We start from the raw sequence: 24,306 nt of genomic DNA, 5'->3' as shown, positions 1-24,306 counted from the left end.
TGACTCTTGCCCCCCCCCCTACAGGAGACCATGATGGACCACCCTCTGAGGACCATCTCCTACATCGCTGACATCGGTAACATCGTGGTGCTGATGGCGCGGCGCCGGATGCCCCGGGCCGACGCCCAGGAGAACACGGAGGCGTCGGAGCCCGACCAGGACGACAAGCGGCAGTACAAGATGGTCTGCCACGTGTTCGAGTCCGAGGACGTGAGTATATACGTCCATAATATACCACCCTAATTTAGAACACACATGGGAAAGGTCTAATTCTACTACTCTGCCACCAAAATGTGGAATGCCCTGACACCATCCATTAAAGTATGTGAATCACTGGCTTCTTTCAAAATTGGCCCGAAAACACTATCTATCAGGAGACCTCAAGGGGAGGGAAATGTAATTTCCCATCTCCTTTGTACATATAGTCAGGGCCGGATTAATGCTTCGTGGTGCTTGACGGGAAATTGACGCTTCACCGGCGCGTTTCACCGCTTTAGCGCTCCTTCAGCAGCCGCTGCTTCTAAATTTCGGCGCTTTTCGGCAATAGTTCTGTCTTCTTTCACTTTCTTCCCCCGCCGTTTGGTGCCCCCCCCAAGGTTGGTGCCCTGTGCTTCAGCACCTAAAGCCCTTCCGTTAATCCTGCACTGCATATAGTGTTGTATTTGTTGATGCTATGTTGATGAATTGAATACCACAATGGAAACAAGTCCCCAGGACTTTTGTGTGTGTTATCCTTTTAGCCTTAACGTCTTACTGTACCAGTGCAGTTTACATTTCTGACTAAAAGTGTAAAATTAACTCTAAAGGCCTTTTGCACACTCAGTGTGTATTTATTGTATCTGGGTGTGTAGGGAGGGGATGCACACACTGAGATACAGTACACGTGCGTGCACACTCACACTTTTCAAGATTTTAATTGGCATTTCAAGTTGTGTCATCGCATGGGAGAAAAACTGACTCTGGGTAATGAGCTTTTCAACTGAATCTTCAATCTTCAATCATCTAAAGTACGGATACAAAACATGTTTTTAAACCATTAAAACTGGGAAAACATCTGTGTCATTTTAGATTTTTTGCGGTGGCTATTCAAAAATAGCCGATATACAAGCTCACAGCGCGTCACTTTGTGCCGCACTGCAAGCTTGTACATCTGCTATTTTTGGACTACTGATTTAGAAGGCATTTGTAGAATCAGTCCCAGGTCTTAATGGGTTAATCAAGTACAGTACTCAAGTAAATGTACTTTGTTACTGCTCACCACTGGTCAAGTTTTATGACGATATATGGTGAGACACTTACTGTATGAAGCACTGACTGTAATGGACACTTTATTAGCTTTTACTTCTGTATACCGTTGCTCTGTGTTGCTGATGCTTCTCGTTTTTCTTTTTGCCCTGTATTGCTGTACACAACAGTATTTTTTTCTTCTTCTTACTCTTTACCTGTAACTCTGTAACCTTAAAGGGATAGTTCACCAAAAAAACATATTTGTTTCTATCGATAAGTCACCCCATGGAGACTTGAATTCATGGATATTTTTTAGTTTTAGTCGCATTCCTAAGCCAATAATTTGATGACCGGCAGCGGTTCCGGTAGGAGACACAAAGAGTCTCCTTTGTGTCTCCTACCGGAACCGCTGCCTACCGGTCCGCTGGTCATCAAGTTATTGGCTTAGGAATAGACAAAACCCCAAAAATATCCATGAATTCAAGTCTCCATGGAGTGACTAATTGATAGAAACAAATATTTTCCTGGGGTGAACTATCCCTTTAACTGCTGTACCGTCCTCTGGGCGACTGAATTCCCCCCTGTGGGATAATAAAGGTATCTATCTATCTACCTCCAGGCCCAGCTGATTGCCCAGTCCATCGGGCAGGCCTTCAGCGTGGCCTACCAGGAGTTCCTGAGAGCCAACGGCATCAACCCTGAAGACCTGAGCCAGAAGGAGTACAGCGACCTGCTCAACACCCAGGACATGTACAACGACGACCTCGTCCACTTCTCCAAGTCAGAGAACTGCAAAGACGTGAGTGAGACAGACACACAGGCACACGCGCGCACACACACACACACACACACACACACACACACACACACACACACACACACACACACACACACACACACACACACACACACACACACCTCACAAACTCTTGCTTCTGCCATTAGAAGATGTTTTTCTTAACCTCTCAAAGGAGCACTTTACCCACTTTCAACCTCATCTTCATCTCGTTGCTGTCGAGGCGGAAACCTCTTATCTCCTTCTGTGTATATCTCCTCTTATAACTTTTTGTGTTTTTTTGTAAATTACCGCCCTACCTGATCATACTACAGCGTCACACAAAATTGTCAAAAGTAGCAGATCTGCAAGCTCGAAAAGCGACACGTTTTGAGCTTGTAGATCTGCTACCTTCACTATTTTTGAACTTGAATCCTGAAAAGTAACAGTTTTGGACATGTGAGGTTTCCAGATGATATAATTTGTCCTCCACACAAATGCTCATTATAAGATGGCACCGTGGAGTAGAAGTAAAATTACAGAAAATTTGAAATACTCCAGTATATACCTCAACATTTTACTTAACCTATTTAGACCGGGAAAGAATCTGTGTCATTTTTAGATTTCTTTGGGCTATTCAAAAAATGAGCTTGTAGATCTGCATTTTTTTTTTAATCATGAAAATGTGTGCAAATCTTGGAATATATGTTCAAATCTTTGCTTCTGCTTCTACAAATGTCTTCTAAATCCTAACAGTTTAAAAAATATATATATGTTCCTATAATAAGTGGTTTTATTATATGTATTTGGCCGCGGACCCCCATCTCAAAATATGTTGTTGCAGGGACCCCCCAGAAGCAAAGATTTGAGTTACAAATGTTCGCTTTAGAAATACATATATATTCAAAGATTTGCACAAATGTTCAAGATTGTTCAAAAATAGCAGATCTACAAGCTCATAGCGTGGCTTGTGGATCTGCTATTTTTTAATAGCCAAAGTAAAAAATAATGGTTAAAGTGTTTACACAGATGTGTTCCCGGTCTTAATGGGTTAAGTACAGTACTTGAGTAAATGTACTTGGTTACTTTACAGTACTGATAATAATAAGCATGTGTTGTTGTTGTTGTCTCCTCTAGGTGCACGTAGAGAAGGCCAAGGGGGAGATCCTGGGGCTGGTGATCGTGGAGAGTGGCTGGGGCTCCATCCTGCCTACGGTCATCATCGCCAACATGATGCATTCTGGGCCGGCGGAGCGCTCCGGCAACCTGAACATCGGAGACCAGATCATGTCCATCAACGGCACCAGCCTGGTGGGACTGCCTCTGTCCACCTGTCAGAGCATCATTAAGGTAGGCCATTGTTTCGCTTAGCCATTGTTCAAGAAGCATGTTTACATTACAGTATAATTCGTTGCTGCGGGCAGAAACCAGTCTCCATTTTTCAACTTTAACAGTGCTATTGAACACCCTTTTCGTATGTGTGTGGGTTTTACAAATATTGAACCAATGAGAAGTCTTAAAAAGTGCCTCTGACTAAACCTCCTAACTCCATTGGATCCTCAAAACTGTCAGTCAAACCACCTAACGAGTTAGTTGTTTTTTTCCATCATTGATTAGAATGAGGTAAAAAAAAAACTCCTAACTCCACTTGAGCTGTGTTTGGGTAAAGTAATGATAATATAATATAATGTATTTGGGTAAAGTAATGATAATATAATATAATGTATTTGGGTAAAGTAATGATAATATAAGGACACATTCAAGTATCTGACAATGTATAAAGTCTCCATACTACTTTTATTGTGTTGTTTTGTTTTTTTCATTTCCTGAAAAGTTAATATTTTGGACATAGCTGGTTGCTGCCCAACAGGAAGTGTTATTTTATACTTCATTACACAACTGTGCCGTGCAAACATTGTGAAAATAGCAGATCTACAAGCTCAAGAGGTTAAACTGCTATTTTCATAATTTTATATAAAGATAGATAATAATAATGTTCTTAGATTAGGGTCAGAAAGATACAAAGGCATGTCAAATTCCCTGAAATTAAAAGGTTTTTTTAGAATCACTGCTCTGGTATATATTGTAAAAACTAAACAAACAAAAAACAAGAATCACTGCTCTACAAGGATTTAAATCAAGAGAAACACATTCTCACAGTCAGAGAAAGGTAAGCACCGCCCCCTAGAGGGGGTGTTTGGTAGCTCCATTGGTGCATAGGAAAATGGTCAACAACAGTAATGTAAAGCAGTGGTTCTCAAACTTGTTCAATTACCATCTTTATTCTTTACACAGATTTTGCTTAGAAAACTGCAAGAGAAAACCATAGCTAGCATATGATGCTATGAATGAATGATAACCCACATTATGAATAATATATAACATGTAACTGTAGTTAGTGCCTCCTGCGCAGATTTATTTGAAACTATGGCCATAACATTTCAATAAATCCAGTTTGGATGTCGATATGTTCAAATAATGTCCAAATATGTTATTCTTTTTCTTTTTTCCTTTTATACAGATCAGCAAGGCACACACATTTTGTCAATGTTTTTTTCATTAAACATAACAGAAAAATATGTTTCTATTTTCCACTTGTTTCCACTATTTTCCCACAGTGGTGTAAAGTAACTAACTACATTTACTCAAGTACTTAAGTAAAATTTTGAGGTATTTTTTACTTTACTGGAGTATTACAAATTTTCAGTACTTTTACTTCTACTCTACTACATCTCAGAGACAAATATTGTACTTTTCACTCCACTACAATTATTTGAAAACTTTAGTTACTTTGTAGATATTGATTATTATTTCAAAACACACATTAACCACTTCAGCCCTATATACATTTCGGCCATTTGAAAATAGCTGATCTACAAGCTCACAATGCGTTGCGATGCGACGCATTGTGAGCTTGCTATTTTCAAAAGATTTGTATATATTTGAAAACTTTCAATTCTGCATGAATACTTTCTACTTTTGGTATTTTTAGTACATTTTGTTACCAATACCTTTGTACTTTTACTCAAGTAAAATTGTAATTTCTGACTTTTAGCATTTCTACATTGCAGTATTGATACTTTTACTTAAGTAAGAAATTTGAGTACTTTTTCCACCACTGGTAAAGTACACAGTGAATTAGGGTTCATCATTTACGGTCCTTTAATTTGCCTCATTCATTATTGAGCTTTATATAATCACCTCCTGCATTATTGAACACATCTAATGTGTGCTCAACTGCTCTCTGTTGCACAATCCACTAAGACCTACGGCATTAATTAACCACTTAAACCCTGAATACTGTACTTGGTTGACCGTGGGTCCCCCAGGGCTCTCCACTTGGCCCTGTCGCCGAAAATAGCCAATCTACAAGATCACAATCTTTTGTACTACTTACCTCAACTTTATTGCTTTACCCATTAAGACCGGGAACGCGTCTGTGTGTCATTTTTAGATTTATTTGGCTATTCAAAAATAGCAGATCTACAAGCTCGCTATGAGCTTGTAGATCTGCTATTTTTGAAAGAAATCTTGAAAATGTGTGCAAATCTTTGAATATATATATTTTTGTGTAAAAAGTGAACATTTGTAACTCAAATCTTTGCTTCTGGGGATTCTACAAATGTCTTCTAAATCCTAACAGTTTTTTGTTTTAATGTATTTGGCCGTGGACCCCCATCTCAGCATATTTTGTTCCAGGGACCCCCAGAAGTTGTAACAGAGTTAAAAATGTTCGCTTAAAAATATATATTCAAAGATTTGCACACATTTTCACTATTTTTCAAAAATAGCAGATTTTGTAGATCTGCTATTTTTGAATAGCCAAAAGAAATCTAAAAATGATTCTTTCCTGGTCTAAATGGGTTAAATTAAGTAAATATATTCAAGTACTTAAGTGTAACATTGAAGTACTTTCACTTTACTTGAATATGTCAATTTGTCAATACTTTATACTTCTACTCCACTATATCTCAGGCATGTATTGTACTTTTTACTCCACTACAATTATTGGAATACTTTAATTTACTTTAATACAAAGCACAAGTTACTTTGTAAATCACAAAACATACATTAAACAATAAGGGAAAGTTCACCCATAAAATCGATTAGTCACCCCATGGAGACATGAATTCATGGATATTTTTTAGTTTTTGTCGCATTCCTAAGCCAATAATTTGATGACCAGCGGACCGGTAGGCAGCGGTTCCGGTAGGAGGTACAAAGGAGACTCTTTGTGTCTCCTACCGGAACCGCTGCCGGTCATCAAATTTTTGGCTTAGGAATGCGACAAAAAATGTTTTTTTTTAACAATTGTTAGTTTATTTGAAAATAGCTGCTCTACAAGCTCACAACGCGTCGTGATATGACACATTGTGAGCTTATAGATCAGCTATTTTCAAAAAAGTTTGACACATTTTGAAATTAGTTTTCTACCTTTAATTTGGTATTTCTATGTTGACACAAATACTTTTGTACTGGCATCAAAGTTCTACCAATCTAAAGTGCTTTATAGTTTCAGTGTACAAGCTTAATACTATACTGTGTGTCCCGTATACAGGGTCTAAAGAGCCAGCCTCGTATCAAGCTGAACATCGTCAGATGTCCCCCAGTGACCACTGTGCTGATCCGACGGCCTGACCTGCGCTACCAGCTGGGTTTCAGCGTCCAGAATGGCATTGTGGGTAGTACTGTGTGGAAAACACTCAAACATGAATGTTGACAGACATTTCATATCCTACCCTGGATTCCAACCCATGGGTCTCTTGTGCAAGTGCTGACATTTATTTTTCCACTGAGAAAATGCCTGCTCCATTGTCAGCTGCTTATGCTGCTGGCTGCATAAGGCAGTAGGGAGTCAGTAATACGGCTGCATAAGGCAGTATGGAGTCAGTAATACAGCTGCATAAGGCAGTAGGGAGTCAGTAATAAGGGAGCAAAATAAACTAACCAAAGGCACTTGATTAGTTAGCAGTTGATCACACACATATATTTTGACATAACGAACGAGCTATTGAAGTGACGTCTCTCCTCACAGATTTGCAGCCTTATGCGCGGAGGCATCGCTGAGCGCGGCGGCGTGCGCGTGGGGCACAGGATCATCGAGATCAACAGCCAGAGTGTGGTGGCCACGCCCCACGAGAAGATCGTCCAGATCCTGTCCAACGCCGTGGGAGAGGTGAGAATATCAGAAACGCTCTAGCAGTGGTGTAAAGTAACTAAGTACATTTACTCAAGTACTGTGCTTAAGTAACCTCGCATCACCAGTCTTTCCACCTCGGAGGAAAGCCTGGTATTCGTTATTAAATTGCCTGTGTGATCCGGTCTAGGCCACGCCTACTGAAAAAAAAAAAGAAGCAATTCCTTTTCCGGAAGTTGCAGGTTCCGGTTTGGCGGAGCCGCTTTGTTTTGGTTTGGTTTGTTTCCCCAATCCCTATTTAAATGGAATAGAATTTCCCCGTGGGATAACTTTTTATTTTTATTTAAACTTTATTTAACCAGTCAAATCACATTGAGACCATAGTCTCTTTTACGAGTGTGCACTGGCCAAGAGAAGAGGCAAATAAATGTTACATAACAAAGGTAGACAGACGCTAAATAGTCTCCGGAAAATGCACTCACATTTATATTTGTAAAAAACTACACCTACACCGCATCAAGGATTTTATTAGGTAGGCCCTATTACAATGCCCTTGATTGCGGCCGGAGTGACGGGAGGGTGAGGCTTGCGGGTTCCGGCCGCCTGATGATGCGGATGACGCGCCTGGTGACGTAGGGTTACTTCCGCTCCTGACCGGATCATAAACCCCAAAAATGTATTGATCCCAGGCTAGTACTTAAGTACAATTTTGAGATACTGTTACTTTACTGGAGTATTTCCAAATGTCTACTCCACTACATCTCAGAGGCAAATATTGCACTTTTACTCCACAAAATATTATCAAAATAATAGGGAGGGGGCGTTGTTTTCGTGTGACCAATTTGCCCAAAAATATGTTTTTTCTAACTCTCTCTCTCTCTCTCTCTCTCTATGTCTCTCACTCAGATCCACATGAAGACGATGCCTGCGGCCATGTACCGCCTGCTAACCGCCCAGGAGCAGCCTGTTTACATCTGAAGCGAAAGCAAAACAAAAATACCTGACCTCGCACATCTCTTACTCACCTCTCACACCTCCAAACTCCTCCTGACCCCCAAAGCTTCTCCTTCAGCACCACTGAAACGTGTCCTGTGTGAAGGAAGCAGCCCCCCCCCCCCCACACACATTTCACATTTCAAGTATGCCACACTCTCTGGCTAGTGATTGGGGGAAAAAATCCGAAATTCCATACTAACATACTATTTAGTTAGACAAGTTAGTACGTGAGATTTCTTTTTTGTTTTATATATCCGAAAGCTTAATAGCTACTCAGTAGTACGTGAAATGCATACTCAATTCGGGGAAATATCACAAGTATGCGACAGTGGACACAATGCTGCTATGAATGTCCAACAAACATACCGGACCAAACCTCTGTCGTAACGTCAATTCTGATATCAAATATTAAGCCCATGTAGAGCGTAGTTATTATTAGTTTGAAACCCATGACATGTCAAATAATAAACATTTAACCGCTATTACACAGTGATGAAATGGGAACCTGTATGTGTAGTACCTCTGCTTTGTCACAAGATGGGGCATACTTTCCTAACATTCCGTGTGGTCTCATAGGTATGTCCGAAATGAAACGTACTATCGTGTATGTATGCACTTAAGAGTATGTCGCAAAAATAGCATACTGTTCAGTACGTAGTCTGTGATTTTGGACGCAACCAAAGCTTCTATACAGCCTTACAATGGGACATTGTCATGTCCTCTTCCTGACTTGGCCAGTCTGACTAGCTGTGGTGTGACTGGCGTCAGTGTCTCTCCTATCCCAGCTGGCCCTGCAAGGTGTGTGGTTTCATAGTGCTTAAGTCGTCCTCTACGTCTCCTCCAGGGGTCATCACCATGCTGTCTTGTGGTGGACATTTTGGTCAAAATTAAATTTTTGCCACGGACATACAAAACGAGTGGACAACAATATTACCAGAAACACATACAGAACTAGCCCTGAATGACCATATAACAGGTCTGTAACTCTGAGAGTTATGGTGGTCCTTGCAAATAAGACATTTGAGAACCACTAGTAGGACTCCTAATGTGTTATTTACTGTATAGTGTCATAGTAAATCGGAGTCATACATATTCTGATGAAAACCTGGAGACTTGACATTCATTAATTGGTCTTATGATCAAAATAAGAACATTATAATGGTGTGTAAATCAAAACGTTTGCCACGGACAAGACCAAGTCTTTGCCACGGACACATTTGTCCGTCTACGGACATATTGATGACCCCTGGTCTCCTCCAATCCCATAGCCTGAATTCTTATTTCGTTTCACTTCTTATTTTTAAGTCTGACAGTGCTCCCATTTCAGCCGTCTTCCCAGATGAGCTTTGCCGAAGAGCGCTTGACATCTATTGTCAAGCGTCACTGGTCATCTTGCTACTGTAACTAACTAGCCAGATAGGGTTAAAAGTATGTCGGCCGATATAGCGATAACCTGCCGTTTGTGTAAAGAAAATGTACAAATCAAGGGGCAATTAGTAGCCTAAATACACACTATATATATTCGTCATTCCTGGGATTCTATCCACAACAGCTCGAATAGCCACCGCCAACCATTGCTGTTTTGACATGTCTGCCGCAGTTACATTACGTCATCACATTCAAAGGATGCTGATTGGTCGGAATTTCAATCAAGAAAACCCCGCGAATGACACCATCACCAGACCCTTGAATCGCTTTATTATTATCTTTTTTTTTATGGTCGTGGCTAGCGATTCATGGACTGGAGCCAGGATAATACATCAACTATTTTCCCTCCTTCTCCTCTATCTCCCTGCCTATGGGCTCTATGCCCAGCAGCCATATTATCACTTCCTTCACAGGTGTTACCAATGATACTAATGAAGGCTCTGTTCCATTTAGTGTAGCACAGTAATTCTCAGACTTACTAAGTAATTATCAGACTTAATAACTCTTGAGAGTGTACAAATGGAACCAAATGGACCGGGTTCCATTTGGTTCCATTTGTACACTCTCAGAGTTACACACCCGTAAGGGGCCATTTGGAACCATGAGAGTCCCTGGACCCCAATTTTAGAACCACTGGTGTAGCAAAGTGTTTCCAGTGAGCCAACATGCACAATATCAGCACCCTGACTCTGTTTGACCAAATGGAACAGAGCCTTCATTAGTATCATTGGCAACACCTATGAATTTCTTCGCAATATGGCTGCTGTGCAGACTGAGCCTATTCCCCTACCGTCATCCAGAAGAAATACCTCTCTAGTGTAGTATATTACAAACTCAAGTACAGAGGGCGCATTCTGTGTCGATCCTGCTGATACCACAGCACATCCTTTATCTTCGTTACATTCCCCACCTTTGGCGCAACAGTAGTGGAGAGCCTTCCCTACTGTGCTCTACGGCAGTGGTTCTCAAACTTTTTCATGTCAAGGACCCCCAAAATGATACGTATTTGGCTGCGGACCCCCATCTCAAAATATTTTGTTCCCCCCAAAAGCAAAGATTTCAGTTACAAACGTCCGCTTTAAAAAAAAATATATATTCAAAGGTTTGCCCAATTTTCACGATTAAAAAAAAATAGCAGATCTACAAGCTCATAGCGCTGCACTCTGTGCTGCGCTATGAGCTTGTATATCTGCTATTTTTGAATAGCCAAAGTATAAAAGGTTAAAGTGGTTAAAATTATTGTGATGCTATATTAACACAAGGACCCCACTGTGAGAACCACTGGCCCAGAGGGCAAATAAAGACAACTATTGTATGTAAATAGTTGTGATGTGCAATACTCGGCAGTGATCTTCGTATGGCTTATTTTTCACGCCCCCCCCCTGTTCAGTCCTTAAGCATTCCTTGAAAGACCAATGATGGAAGCATTCCAATGTTTTAGTGCTCAGGTCTTACATCACACTGTGATCCAGTGGTGGAACTAGTAGTCAGATTTCTTTTTTTTTTTAAACTTGAGTAGTAATACCACAAGAAATAATACGTAAATAAGTAAAAGTCCTGTATTGAAAATGTCACTTGAGTAAAAGTACAAAAGTGTTGCCATCATACTTAAAGTACCAAAAGTAAAAGTAGGCTACTCATTAATTATGCCGAATGTCCCACGTTTTTTTATTATTTTTTTTATTTGTCAAAATCGTTTGAAAATCAGAGCGTTATGAGAGGTATGGAGGGCCCCCAAAAATGTAATAGTTATTTTCAGAAACCGACCGAATAAAAAAAAAAGATGCATAATTGCCCAGCACTACTCAACAGTGAAACTAATGTTTACATGGGTAGCTGGATAACGGATAGAGATGAAAGGTTTCTAATCTAACCTCCCCCCAATTCTGTTATTGACTTTCTGGAGCTGTGGCCTTTTTTTTTCTCTTTTCTTTTTTTCTCGAGTCCTTGGAACTGTGTTCCATTTTGTCCTACTCATTCAAAATGTGCATGTAAGCCCCGCCCCCAGGCTATAGGTACACCACACCCCCCAAGCTATATGTGCATCCCACACACGCCCAGGCTATAATGTGCATCCCACCCTCAAGCTATAGGTAGTAGGTACAGTACACCACACCCCCAGGATATATAGGTATATCCCACCCCCCTTCAGGCTATTGACATCCCACCCCCAGGATATAGGTACCAGTGGTGGAAAAAAGTTCTCCAATTCTTTACTTAAAGGGGAAATCCACCCATTTTCAATATTTAACTATGTCATTAATATAGCATAAAGGAGTTGTGTGGAAATAAGAAAAAATTAAAAAAAAAATTAACATTGCAAAAAAATTTAACATTGCAAAAAAATTAACATTGCAAATTACACTGTGATGACTCATCATGGTGTAATTTGCAATGTTAAATTTTTTGCAATGTTAATTTTTTTTGCAATGTTATTTTTTTTTTTAATTTTTTCTTATTTCCACACAACTCCTTTATGCTATATTAATGACATAGTTAAATATTGAAAATGGGTGGATTTCCCCTTTAAGTAAAAGTACCAATACTGCAATATAGAAATACTCTGTTACAAGTGAAAGTCCAGAATTCAAAATTGACTTGAGTAAAAGTACAAAAGTATGGCATCAAAATGTACTTGAAGTACCAAAAGTAAAAGTACAAAAATGTTTGAAAATAGCAGATCTACAAGCTCACAACGCATCGCGATGCGACGCGTTGTGAGCTTGTAGATCGGCTATTTTCAAATAGCCTATGTATAAAATAGGGCTAAAGTGGTTAATGTATGTTTCATAATATCATCATTTATATCTGAAAAAGTAACTAGTAACTAAAGTTTTCAAATAATTGCTGTGGAGTAAAAGTACAACATTTTGCCTCTAAGATGTAGTGGAGTAGAAGTAAAAGTATTGTATATTGGAAATACTCAAGTACAGTACAAATACATCAAAATTGCACTTAAGTACAGTACTTAAGTAAATATACTTAGTTACTTTCCACCACTGCTAGGTACACCCCCCCTCAGGCTATAGAGGTACATCCCACCCCCAGGATAATAGGTACATGATCCCCACCCCCCAAGCTATACTGTAGGTGGTACACCCCACCCCACCCTCAGGCTATACACGTTAGTATAGCCTATAATGTAGGTTAGTGCAACATTGTCACCCACTTCCTCGAATATACAATGTCACAAAAATCATTGAGTCAAAGTCTGTTTTTGTCACCTCTGAAGCTCATTCTGCCTTACTGTTACTGTACTTTATGATAATGGAACTGACGTTGAAGACGTTACCTATAACGGTAGCCGTTTTGTAAGAATGGGCTTTTCTCTCTGGAGTCGCCAGAGTATGGATTATTGCTATACCAATTTTTGCTTCTACTAAGTGTGTGTTGTGTGAAGATGAAAAAGTGTACTCCACATTCAAAGCTAAACCAACTGTACATTACAAATATATACAATATTATCGGATTGACCACATAGGCAAGCTTCAGTGAATGAAAAGCAAAATGTTGAGCAGTCCTATAAGGTGGGTGGAATGTAAAAGACGTATGTGTAAAATGACATTATGCGCACATTCACCTTTAGCACAAGACTGCAAATGTAGCGATAATAGTGGCTTCCCTGTGGCATAGGGGACAGTAGGGTAATCCCACGATGGTGTGGAGGTTGGCTAAAGGCTAATTTATACCTATAGTGATAAAAATAGCTGATCTGCAGGCTTACGACGCATTGCAGCGCAACACGCAGAGAACTTGCAGATCAGCTATTTTCGGTGCCTGACACCGATGAGCAACTAAGTATAAATCAGTCTTAATGAGTATCTCTAAATGGACTCATTTTGAATGTAATTAAATCTTATACTGTTTATCAGCGTGTGTAAAGATGAAAAATCATACAAGGAAAAAAAAAATGTGTAAAGTAATGGCATTGTTAATTTATTTGCTAGCTTTTACTGTGATGTTATGGCTAGTTAAGCTACATTCCTGTACCAGAGCCAGAATGTTTCTAACAGTATTTACAACAATAAAGGAATTTCAGCAGGATGAAAGTTTTGGCGTCATTTCTAAGCAAGCAGTATTATTGGGATGTAAATCAAAACGGTCCATTTAAAACAAATCTGTGGCGTTAGAAATTTGAACGTTGTGTCAATGTCATCCCAGACACAAGGCAATAGACTATTGTATTCTATTGGTATTACAGACAAAAAGTACATTGGCCCAACCGACCCGTCGGCGCCACGGATTGGTGGAGCATTTTGTCACTTTTGTGCCAATCCACCAATATACTGTGGCATCAACAATATAAGTGGCATCGTGTACAATAGAACTCCATTCGTATATCAACACGTCATCAGCAGTTTCTGATGACATCAGGGATCCCTGTGTCTCCATATTTAGTCGATATCGTTGCTGTCGGGCAGAAACCTCCTATCTCCCTCCAGCGCAGTGGTGGAAAGTACTCACATTTCTTACTTAAGTAAAAGTATCAATAATGCAATGTAGAAATACTCTGTTACAAGTAGAAGTCCAGAATTAAAAATGTACTTGAGTAAAAGTACAAAAGTAATGGTACCAAAATTAGAAAGTACTCATTATGCAGAATGTCCCATTTCACAAGTTTTCAAATGTGTAAAATGTATAAAATTATTTTGAAAATAGCAGATCTACAAGCTCACAATGGCTAGGTGTATGTTTTGTAACAATAATCCAAATTATAATAAGTATTGCATAAATGGGTGAGGCGTGCATTCTAAACTTTCAGATTTGCATCGTTCCCACCTTGCGAGGCCACTTAGTATAGGCTGATGCCCTTCTCTATACATTCACAGAATCTGTAAGTGTGTCAATCTGTCTGTCCCGGGCATATGCTATGCTATGTTATTTAAAATGTGTCATTTTAGTGAACGTGATGACAAACACGCAGTTAAGTTAGTTGATTATTTGAATAGAACAGTTTATCAGGATATACAGACTGAGTCTCTCCATGGAGCACGACTGTGGATTGCTACTATTATATTATACCATATATATCTTATTACATTCTTATCTTATTATACATTGTTATATTATACCATTATACTATCTAACACTATTGTTATACTATATTATACATTATATCCTATATTATACTATTATATTTACAATTATTGTCTCCGCCGGACTGAAGGCGTGGACGAGACTATGTTTTGCACTCTGTCCACCCGTAGTGTGTCCGTCCGTCTGCGAGCAGCTAATCTCTGGCACCGTTGGCCCGATCGCAACAAAACTGTGCACGCACACTCCCTGCAGAACCTCTTTCCCAAAATTTTCAGATCGGCCTGTAATAGGAGGCCGATTTTTGCGAAACACCTTTTTTATATAAATGTATATATTACTCCTACAGATTTGGTCCAAACATCACGCAAAGCGATACACATTAACTCTATAGTAATTAAACCAAACAGGTCTGTCCGATTTTACATATTTCATATTCCATTCCTGATTGGCTAAGATTGGCTTCCAAAGTTTGCAGGAGTGGCTTCTTTTGAACAAAATGCCTCAAATCATAAACGCAGCATCCGATTTCCGTGAAACTTTGCACACACATTCCCACTAGGCCGAGGAAGAGGCCACCCTTTTCACATTGTCCTGTTATAGCGCCACCAGGAGGCAGATTTTTGCTAGACGTATTCTTTGATATTACTCCTACATATTTTGTCCAAACATCATGCACATCGGTACACATTATCTCTACAGTCATGTGATCAAGATGGATCTATCCTGATTGGCGAATTTCGAACAATGCTGGCCCACAATAACATACCTGACCTGGTGGAGACCTGTGCTTCGAGGGGCACTTTTCCTTTTTTTTTTTAATTTATTTATTTGGGCTTTTTGGCACTATAATAGAATGTAATTGAATTTATCAAACAGAACGTTGGTGTCCTCGACTGGAGACACACAACACAGCAATGGCAGTTAACCACTTAAACTTACACTAGGAAACTAGGGTTCAAGTGGCTAAATTAATACGAAATGCATGACGTCCAAAATGAATATTATATATATATATATATATATATATATATATATATATATATATATATATAATTACGAGTAACGTCAGCGTGCAGTAAATGTATTTGCACAATATAAAACGCAACTACATTGTGTTTTGATTAATACTGAGCTACTACATGCTATCGTCCGTGCATAACAATGTCCTCCTCCAGAGAACACGAGGCAGAGCTCAGATGTGCATTCTTTGCTTGTACACTGGGATCACGTGGCGAATATAAAATGAGCCCGGGGAGCCTAAATAATAGGAACAAATGTTTGGCTTCCATGATTTAAAATGTAATAATATGAAGAGTCTTTTTTTGCACATAATATGTGCAAAAATATCTGCATATTATGCAGAATTACAGGGCTCTTCAATAATAATAGAGAGCTGTCTTTCACTCTGGGTTGTTGTCTACAAAGTATTTCAGGCCAATTGGGAGCCCTTAGCTTAGCTGAGAGATGAAGCAGAACAGGGATGCTAGTGTATAAGGGGTTAACGTTAAAAAAAAAAGTTCCAATCACACTGTAATAACTCCGAGGCCCCCTAGGGGTCCCGGAGAACGCCCTGATGAAGACCCATGCCATAGTAAACTATGTGAAGAAGGGCTTCTCGGCCCAGCTGCAGTACCAGAGAGTTTACCCGCAGCCAAGGCCCACTCTGGGCCTTAGGGTTCTATAGGCCCTTCAGTATCCATATACTTGTCAACTTGATAGTCGCACCTCCCACAGCAGCCAAAGCAGCAACAGAAACAACAGCAGCAGCCGGTGAAGATGGTACATAAAAAAACGAGTGCCTTGAACCAGCACTTGGACATGATGTCCGCCATCCCATACTGCTCTGCCACGTAGACGCCCATGGAGCCATGCTCATCGTAGACCTTCCGTTTGTTGTGATCGCTGAGGATGCCGTTGGCGTTGCTGATCTCCTTGAACTTCTCGGCAGCTTCTGGGTTGTCCGGGTTCCTATCGGGATGATGCCTCAACGCCAGTTTCCTATATGCCTTCTTGATGTCATCATGAGACGCTCCCTTTTCCAAGTCCAAGATCTCGTATAAATTGTCCTTATTGTATGAATTGCCCTCATTTAATTTGACATTCATGCTTTACAAGTCGATATCCAAAGAGGTTAATTTCAAGACGACAACTCTTTTAAGCCGAGCTGCTTCAAATCTGGCGTCATCAAATATGATGATGTCAGTCTTGCCCTAACCAGGGCTGTACCAGAGCCGTATAAGGAGAGTTGCGTTACCTCTGCTCACTTCACCGGGCCAGTCTTCTACAGAGCCTTCTATTGGCGAACAGTGACAAAGCACTGTACCGAAAGTTTACGGAATGCACTGGAGTCTATGAGCGTTTGTCACTATTTCGAGTTTACATGAACGACGCTGTTTTCTGCCTCCGAGGTGACTAATACAAGGCTCTGGGCTGTACTAAATACCAGTGGTGGACAATGTTTAAAAAGCCTTCATCAGATGGCTATGATAGAAATCAATAAAAAAAAATCTTGAGACTTAAAAAAGTATTTGAAAGTACATGCTTTTAAAAAAGGACCACTTCACCCCTTTTCAACCTTATCTTCATATAATTGGTCCTCACTAACTTTTGTCTACTCTGTGTCTCAGAGGAGGGCTGTGGACAGTTCATAAACGCGCCACCAGTGACACATCGGTAAGCAGGTTTGGTCATTTCAAATGTTTTATTTTATTTTGTATTAATGCGAGGACAATGGCTTCTATTACAGCATGCTAACTTTCCAGGAAGAGAAAGCCTGCAATTATCTTGGATTCACCATGTCGGTTTTCTGAACTATCCACAGCTCACCTCTGAGACAGAGTAAAACAAATAGTACCATATTATGATGAGCATTAGTGAGGAAGACCAATTAAATGAAGACAAGTTGAAAATTGGTGAAGTGGTCCTTTAAGTATTCGAAAGAACAAATTAGAAAGCACAGAGTACCCCTGTTTTGTCCCTGATGTAACTGTTTGCCACTGAGTGTGCCAGCCCATTGCCCCTCCCATGCCCTGCTCCAATTTCCCCTCAGTCAATCTCCTCTCCTCTCTCCCTGAGGCAAAGAGCTGTCACAGTGGACCAGCTGAGCCTCATTGAGTGACGAGCTCTTGAGACTATAAAGACTGTGTTCTTTTGTGCTGACAGTGTTTGGTCATAAGTTTGTAGTGTTTCTGGTTCTGTTTGTTAGTTATTTAGAGTCTCAGTGTTCGAGTGTTGTACTGTTGTAGTGTATGTACAGTATACAGTGTGTGGTTGTGTTTACTGTTTTGTTCAAGTCTTTGTTAATTGTGAACCTCATCTCTTGTGTTTGGTGTTTGAGTTCTTGCATGGGGTCCTACACCTTCCGTTCCTGATATACAGGGGTGAGAGAGAGAGAGAGAGAGAGAGAGAGAGAGAGAGAGAGAGAGAGAGAGAGAGAGAGAGAGAGAGAGAGAGAGAGAGAGAGAGAGAGAGAGAGAGAGAGAGAGAGAGAGAGAGAGAGAGAGAGAGAGAGAGAGAGAGAGAGAGAGAGAGAGAGAGAGAGAGAGAGAGAGAGAGAGAGAGAGAGAGAGAGAGAGAGAGAGAGAGAGAGAGAGAGAGAGAGAGAGAGAGAGAGATGCCAGTCTAGTATATAAACATTTGAGACTGAGAGCTTTTGGATGCAGCAGGCCTGTGTGATGCATAAGTAATTTTTTGTTGTAGACGGTCAATATGCTGAAAAAGCATGGGGAACAGTGCAACAGCATGGGTTAAAATCAAGGGGCCAGCTTGAGAGTTGTGCATTGAGTCTAATAAGGAAGTGAGTTCAAGTGACAGTTCATATGAATGGCTGTAGTTTCGCTGTTTTACCCCTGCTGGTGTCAGAAAGATTTTTTTTTTCAATGCAAGCGGTTTTTGACGAACTTTAGACTTGATTTTCTTACCTTAATAAACATTGTCATAAATACTATATGCTTCCTATTCTGCCCCCAGTACAAGGACTTAGTATTCTGATATTCCCTCAGTGTTAAGTGCCCTCTAGGAGCAGGTTAATGTGCCCTGGAGCAGGTTAATGTGCCCTCTAGGGGCAGGTCAATGCTTTGATGTTTCTGTTCATTAAGTTAAGCTTTGATTGCTTCAGGTGTTGGCTATCGGCAATCAGTGATTACTAGCAGCTGGCAGGGTTTGAACCTCAGTGTAAGAAGGCAGTTCATTCAACACAGTCATGCTTTTTGTTTGTGCTCTTAAGAAGCAAAGTTTGGAAGTACAGCCTTTCTGAACACATTGTAAACCTTCTGCTTAGTTGATGTGGTGTATTTGGAGGACTGTGCTTTTGTTTGTTTATTTCTGCTTGATAGTATGTGATTTTGTTGCATTTCAGTACATGCTTAGCACCTTTTTATACTTACCTGTATGTTTACTTGTGTTTGTGCATACTTGCCTAGTATACCTACTTGTTTAGTCCTTTCCTGTGTGTTATTGCTAGATATGCTACAGTGATAATTAATGTTATTTTATTAGTTTACCTTTATTCATTGGTTGATGATAGATTAATGCAAACAATTCTATGTGAAATTTACACATGTTTTTTCTTGTGCTTGGAAGTTTCACAGTTTCTATTAAAGACCTGTCAAGCCAGCTCCTGTCTTCAGTGCTTTGTGGAATAATGTTTAGCTCGCTGCATAGCCACATACACTCACGTGTGGTGAGGGCAGAAGACTTCCAGTCGCTAGTTTAAAGTCTTCTTTCAATCATCATGAGATGCGTTTTGGTAAATTATGGTCCCATTTATTTTAAAATTGACGACAAAGTAGGGTATGCTCTAGGAGGGGCGGGATGATTTGATTGACAAGCTACCCAACCAATAGCATTCATTTAGGGATTGATTTCCGGTTCCTATTGCCGGTTGCTTTTTTGTATATATTAAAGATGGCGGATTTCAAATAGCTGAAAAATCGGCTTCATTTACTGTCTGTAGGAACCAATTGCGTCACTTTGTCCATTCATTTTTACAGTCTATGGGTGAAATTATGCTTTCTTAGAGTAACAAGGTGGGGGTTAACAAACAGTTCACAGATAACATGCTGTCTTTGCTGGGATCGTAGAAGTATCGGATAGAAGTGTTGAAAACTCAAAACTGAGTTTATTGTACAGAGAGCATCCAAGATATTGTCACTGAGGGATAATGAATTCATTTGTTTAGCGCTTTCCAAAACAAAGCTGCAATGTGCAGTACAGAGTAGAGTAAAGTAAACCAGCAAACAGAGCAAAATCAGAAAACGATAATAACTTTAAAATTACAACTTTCACAACCAGGCGTGATGTGACTTTATTGCTGAGGCCAGGAAGGCTCGATGAGATAAAAGCATGACCTTCATGAGGTCAGGGGCTGACAGGAATGACTTAATTTAGTTCCTCAATTGAAAGTAACAGGATCGACTCCTGTTACTTGGTGGATGGAAACCATGTACAGTATGTCCAACCTGCTACTTTTCAGGAAATGGAAAAAATAAAATACTTTCACTTTCAAATAAATTGCTAAAATTACAAACATAGCAAGTGTTTACAACTTCTACAAGTTGTATATAACTGTATTTAACTGCTATTTTCACAACTTTTGCGTGACACTGTTCGGAATTAATTTGCACAAAAAAAATATTATATATCCAATAACCAGGTCCCTAACCCAATTAGCATAGCCTACTTGGCATACATTGTGTATGTTTATTACCAAACTATATATACATTCTGTTTATTATTGTCAATGCCAAATAACAGACAGTTAGATGGACTGTTAGAATGTGATTATTAGCCTATTTCCCAGGGAGCAAAAAAAGAAGAGAAAGCCTGTTGATTATAACTAGAATTGTATAGACTTTAATAGTAAACATGTATTATTAGTATCATTATTATATAATATAAAACAGCTACAATTAGTAAATGGAACTTCAAACACTACTTTGGTGTCCTTATTGATCACAAACAGCAGTCAAAAGGTAATCACTTGGTGAAGGTACAGTACCAAACAAGATTTTAACAAGCATTCTTATTCATTGTTCTAGTGCAAAATACAGATCAGCATTATGGACTGTGCTTAAGTGATCTGCAGTTCATGAATCCATGTCTAGCCAGTCACAATGACCCCCCCCCTCCTGTCTGTCTGTCTGTCTGTCTGTCAGTCTCGGTCTCCTCTCACAAGGCCTATGCGCAACCACAGACAGCTACAGAAGATGTAGGCATGTAGCCTGTCATTGGTGGATGGGTTGATATAAAATAGCCTATACATCACAAAATGTACTGTAGGCTACAAGGCTGTCATGAGGACAATAGATGTGACTTAATTCATGGTTCACAAGGAACTATGCTGCCTCTCCCTCTCTGTTTGGCATGGATAGAACTCCCTTATCTTTATGCATGCAGAGTTTCAACTTGAACTTCAACAAAAACATCCATGAGATCATGTGACACACTGGCCATCTTTTCTTGTACATAAGATCCGCTGTCACCAACAGAGGGGCAACACTTTGGATGCTCAGTACATAGATAGCATGACTCTGTAAATCCCACTTATGTTCCAACCGTCTAACACAACAAGCAGTAGCGTGGTAGTTTAGAGTCAACACTTTAGACCAGAGTGGGCAAACACTACCTGCTGACAGCAGTGACGGTGTTGCTCGCCGAAAAGAACACATCCACAAGCCAACACGATGCATCCGAACGCGTTGATGGTACCGTCATACTACGGAGTATAACATTATCTTCACTAGCTGTTCAAAAAATAAGAACACAAACGCCCCCAAATGTATTTCTTCTAGGGCTCTCTGACAATACAATACTGCCCAATGGGGGGGGGGGGCTAAGGCAGTTGTGACTCCAGTGGATGAGGATTGGTGGGATGTTGAGGTGGTTGAGTCATTGATCATCTTGTGGCACTGAATGGTGTTGAAGACGTGAACAAGGTTGATTGAATGATGTCACCATGGGTCAATCCTTGAAGGTCTACTCTAAAGGAAGGGTAAACAGAGGTAATGCACGCACAAAAAATAATGAAATTACGTAGTTGTCATTCACAGGTTGAAAGGGGAGTGTCTGACAGGTCCAGTGGTCTGCAAGATTAGCTCTGGACCCACGTATACAGACTCACATACTATACACACACGTGCACACAAACCGGGGAGAAAATATTACTTCCCCCTCACCTTTATTTGTGGTAGCGATCTATTCTCAGAGATAATTTATTGTTGGAGGAAGAAGAAATTAGAGGTTAATAGCTGAGGTTGTCAGTTCGTTCTGATGGGCCAAGAGAATCTGTTCTTTGCAGGTCTGGAAGGTAAAGAAGTTGGCACTTTGGGGAGCAGGAACCAGCAGGTTCTTGTTCCAACTTATCCAGCAGCTCATCCTCGTCAAATTCTTCTCCAGCGCCTCTCTCTGGAACTCGATGGTGGACAAGCTGGTCATCGGCCTGGGCCAGCTGCTGGGCCTGCAGAGCCACCAACCTGTTTGTTTCTGTGCTGTTTTTGTTTGTGATAAGCAGTTTCTGGTCAATCATTGTCTAGAACTACCTAAAAAAACTGGGGGGGGGATCAATATGTGCCGTCACGGGGTGTCCCGTCACGCCAAACGTCTGACAGATGGTCAAATCCGTTCCAACTCACCACCCGTTTGCTGCCACAGTTGTGATAATGTCGCTTTCAAGGTACGTGTCTCAAGCCTCTCCCATAGTGCTCTGATTAACTTGCCACTCAAAAGTGTTCTTTAGAACCTTGATTTGGGTATTAGCTTCGTACTGACGACGTTGAGTCAATATGAGTGATGTTCTTTGACTTTCCATGACCTTGTTAGTTTCGTCCAGACTGCGAGTTGCACCTCCCCCTGGGGGAATATATTCAGCAGAGTTCTTATCACTCCCAGAAACATAGTCGGTAAAATGATCCGATACTAGATGGTAACGAGTTCTCATCCCGTGCTGTTTCATCCTCAAAGTTATCCTCCATATAGATGGACACAAACAGACTTTTCATCAATATTCATCATTTTCAATGTCTTCCTCCGCACATTCTCTTGGTCCCACAGTCGCAGCAGAACTTCGCAGACTCTACAGGGTACTTATTCCCACACGAATAGCAGTACCTGCCTTTCATTCCACCACTCGTTCCGCCATTGTCCACTTCACTCACGCTGTTGGCATCTTCCCTAGAGACATTGTAGTTGTCCAGGTTGTAGACATTCCTCTTCTTGGGTCCCAATGAAGGCGGAGTGCTCCTCACTGGGCCAAGGCCAGCTCTCATTACCTGACGGAGGGCTTGTGGGCTTGAGAAGGCAGGGGTCTTTACTATCGCCGCAGAAGAGTAGGTCTTAGATGGGCTTCCAGTGGACTGTCCAGAGCCAGCCTTCTGAGGTAAACGAGAAGGGGATGAGGGAGTAATGGACATAGTGGGGGACTTCTTGACTGGAGTAGGAAGCTTGCTTGCTAAGAGTGCAGGTTTATTTATGTCTCCCAGCTTGCCCTTGCTGGGCATGCGAGTATCCTTCTCCCCGCAGGACCTGATGTGAATGTTGGATGCGCTCCTACTAACAAACTTTCTCAATGGACAAGATGGACACTTCATGAAATATGATCTTGTATCTTGACTGGGAGGAGGCTCGGCCTGAGCCTGAATTGCCAGCTTTCTCTCATTACGGATGTTGGCGATGAACTCGTCATGTGTTTCTTTCCAGTGCTTCTTGGGGAATTCTTCTGGTGGCTTTGATTTGCTGGGTTTGAGTGCGAGATCTGTGCCCTCAACGGCTCTCCATTTACTGGTGTCAAATACTTTCCTGGTCTTCATGTTCTGACAGATGCGAAGGTGGTTTTTCAGCACTTTGGGATAAAAGCTCCTTCCGCAATTTTGGCATGGAGATAGTTCAAAGTCAACGGGAGGAACTTCATGGCCGTCTGGTCTGTGTGTCTCGTTAGCAGAGTCTTCATCCTCATCCTCCTGTTCATCCTCCTGTTCAGCCTGATATGTTTTGTCCTGAGGTGTTTCATTCTGAAGTGTTTTGTCCTGCAGTGTTCCGTCCTGCAGTGTTTCCTCCTCCATAAAGATGGACACACGAACAGACTTTTCATCAGTTTTCATTTTCTTTCTTTCATCTGCCTTGGTCAACATTGTTACTGCCATCTTGTACCTAACACAAACGGGGAAATGATCTGACCTTGTGTCCAGCGGTCCTTTAAGCCTCGGTATCTTGCGCCATCAAATGGCGTCATCCTTGCCCATGGAGCTCCACACAGCTCCGGACTGGCAGAAATATAAAGGTAACCAAGGCAACCTGACGTCAACAGACATATACGGCACACCTCTTCCTCTCACTTCTGAAAATGGGGGTGCCACAAATGCGAAAACGTCGTAGAAATGGTATTTGCCCCTTAGCACCTACTTACACACTTTCCTGGTCTTCATGTTCTGTCAGGTGCAAAGGTGGTTTTTCAGCACTTTGGGATAAAAGCTACTTCTGCAATTTTGGCATGGAGATAATGTCAACGGGAGGGTTAACGGGAGGATCCTCCTGTTCATCCTCCTGTTCACCCTGATGTTTCACTCTGAGGCAGCTTCCTCGGATCCTGTTCCCCGTGACTTATACAGCCCTGTGTAGGCCACGCGGTCTGGTGGAGATATGCGCTCTGTGGACGACCTCGTCGTAGTTTATGGCTCTGCAGCAACGCCATGACACTTGAAACACCAGCTCT

General features: G+C 40.9%; 2 protein-coding genes across 2 annotated transcripts in view; one reads left to right on the top strand and one right to left on the bottom strand.

Moving 5' to 3' along the window:
• apba1a (amyloid beta (A4) precursor protein-binding, family A, member 1a) overlaps positions 1-8,291 on the top strand; it is a 46,045-nt gene extending 37,754 nt beyond the window's left edge. Inside the window, exons 14-19 of the mRNA XM_080433438.1 lie at positions 25-210; positions 1,847-2,026; positions 3,140-3,352; positions 6,561-6,680; positions 7,038-7,178; positions 8,046-8,291. Of these exons, the coding sequence (XP_080289564.1) occupies positions 25-210; positions 1,847-2,026; positions 3,140-3,352; positions 6,561-6,680; positions 7,038-7,178; positions 8,046-8,117 (912 nt within the window). The 3' untranslated portion in view covers positions 8,118-8,291. The remainder of the gene's footprint in view (positions 1-24; positions 211-1,846; positions 2,027-3,139; positions 3,353-6,560; positions 6,681-7,037; positions 7,179-8,045) is intronic.
• Positions 8,292-22,612: 14,321 nt separating this feature from the next.
• On the bottom strand, positions 22,613-23,725 carry LOC308088850 (zinc finger C2HC domain-containing protein 1A-like; the record flags this gene model as incomplete). The annotated part of the gene is made up of 1 exon (XM_080433437.1): positions 22,613-23,725. The coding sequence occupies one exon, from the start codon at positions 23,723-23,725 to the stop codon at positions 22,613-22,615; it is 1,113 nt and encodes a 370-aa protein (XP_080289563.1).
• Positions 23,726-24,306: the final 581 nt, after the last annotated feature.

The sequence above is a fragment of the Gymnoscopelus braueri genome, assembly GCF_963280865.1.
Source record: "Gymnoscopelus braueri genome assembly, chromosome: 7".
NCBI lineage: Eukaryota > Metazoa > Chordata > Actinopteri > Myctophiformes > Myctophidae > Gymnoscopelus > Gymnoscopelus braueri.
This window is presented reverse-complemented; position numbering and strand designations above follow the sequence as displayed.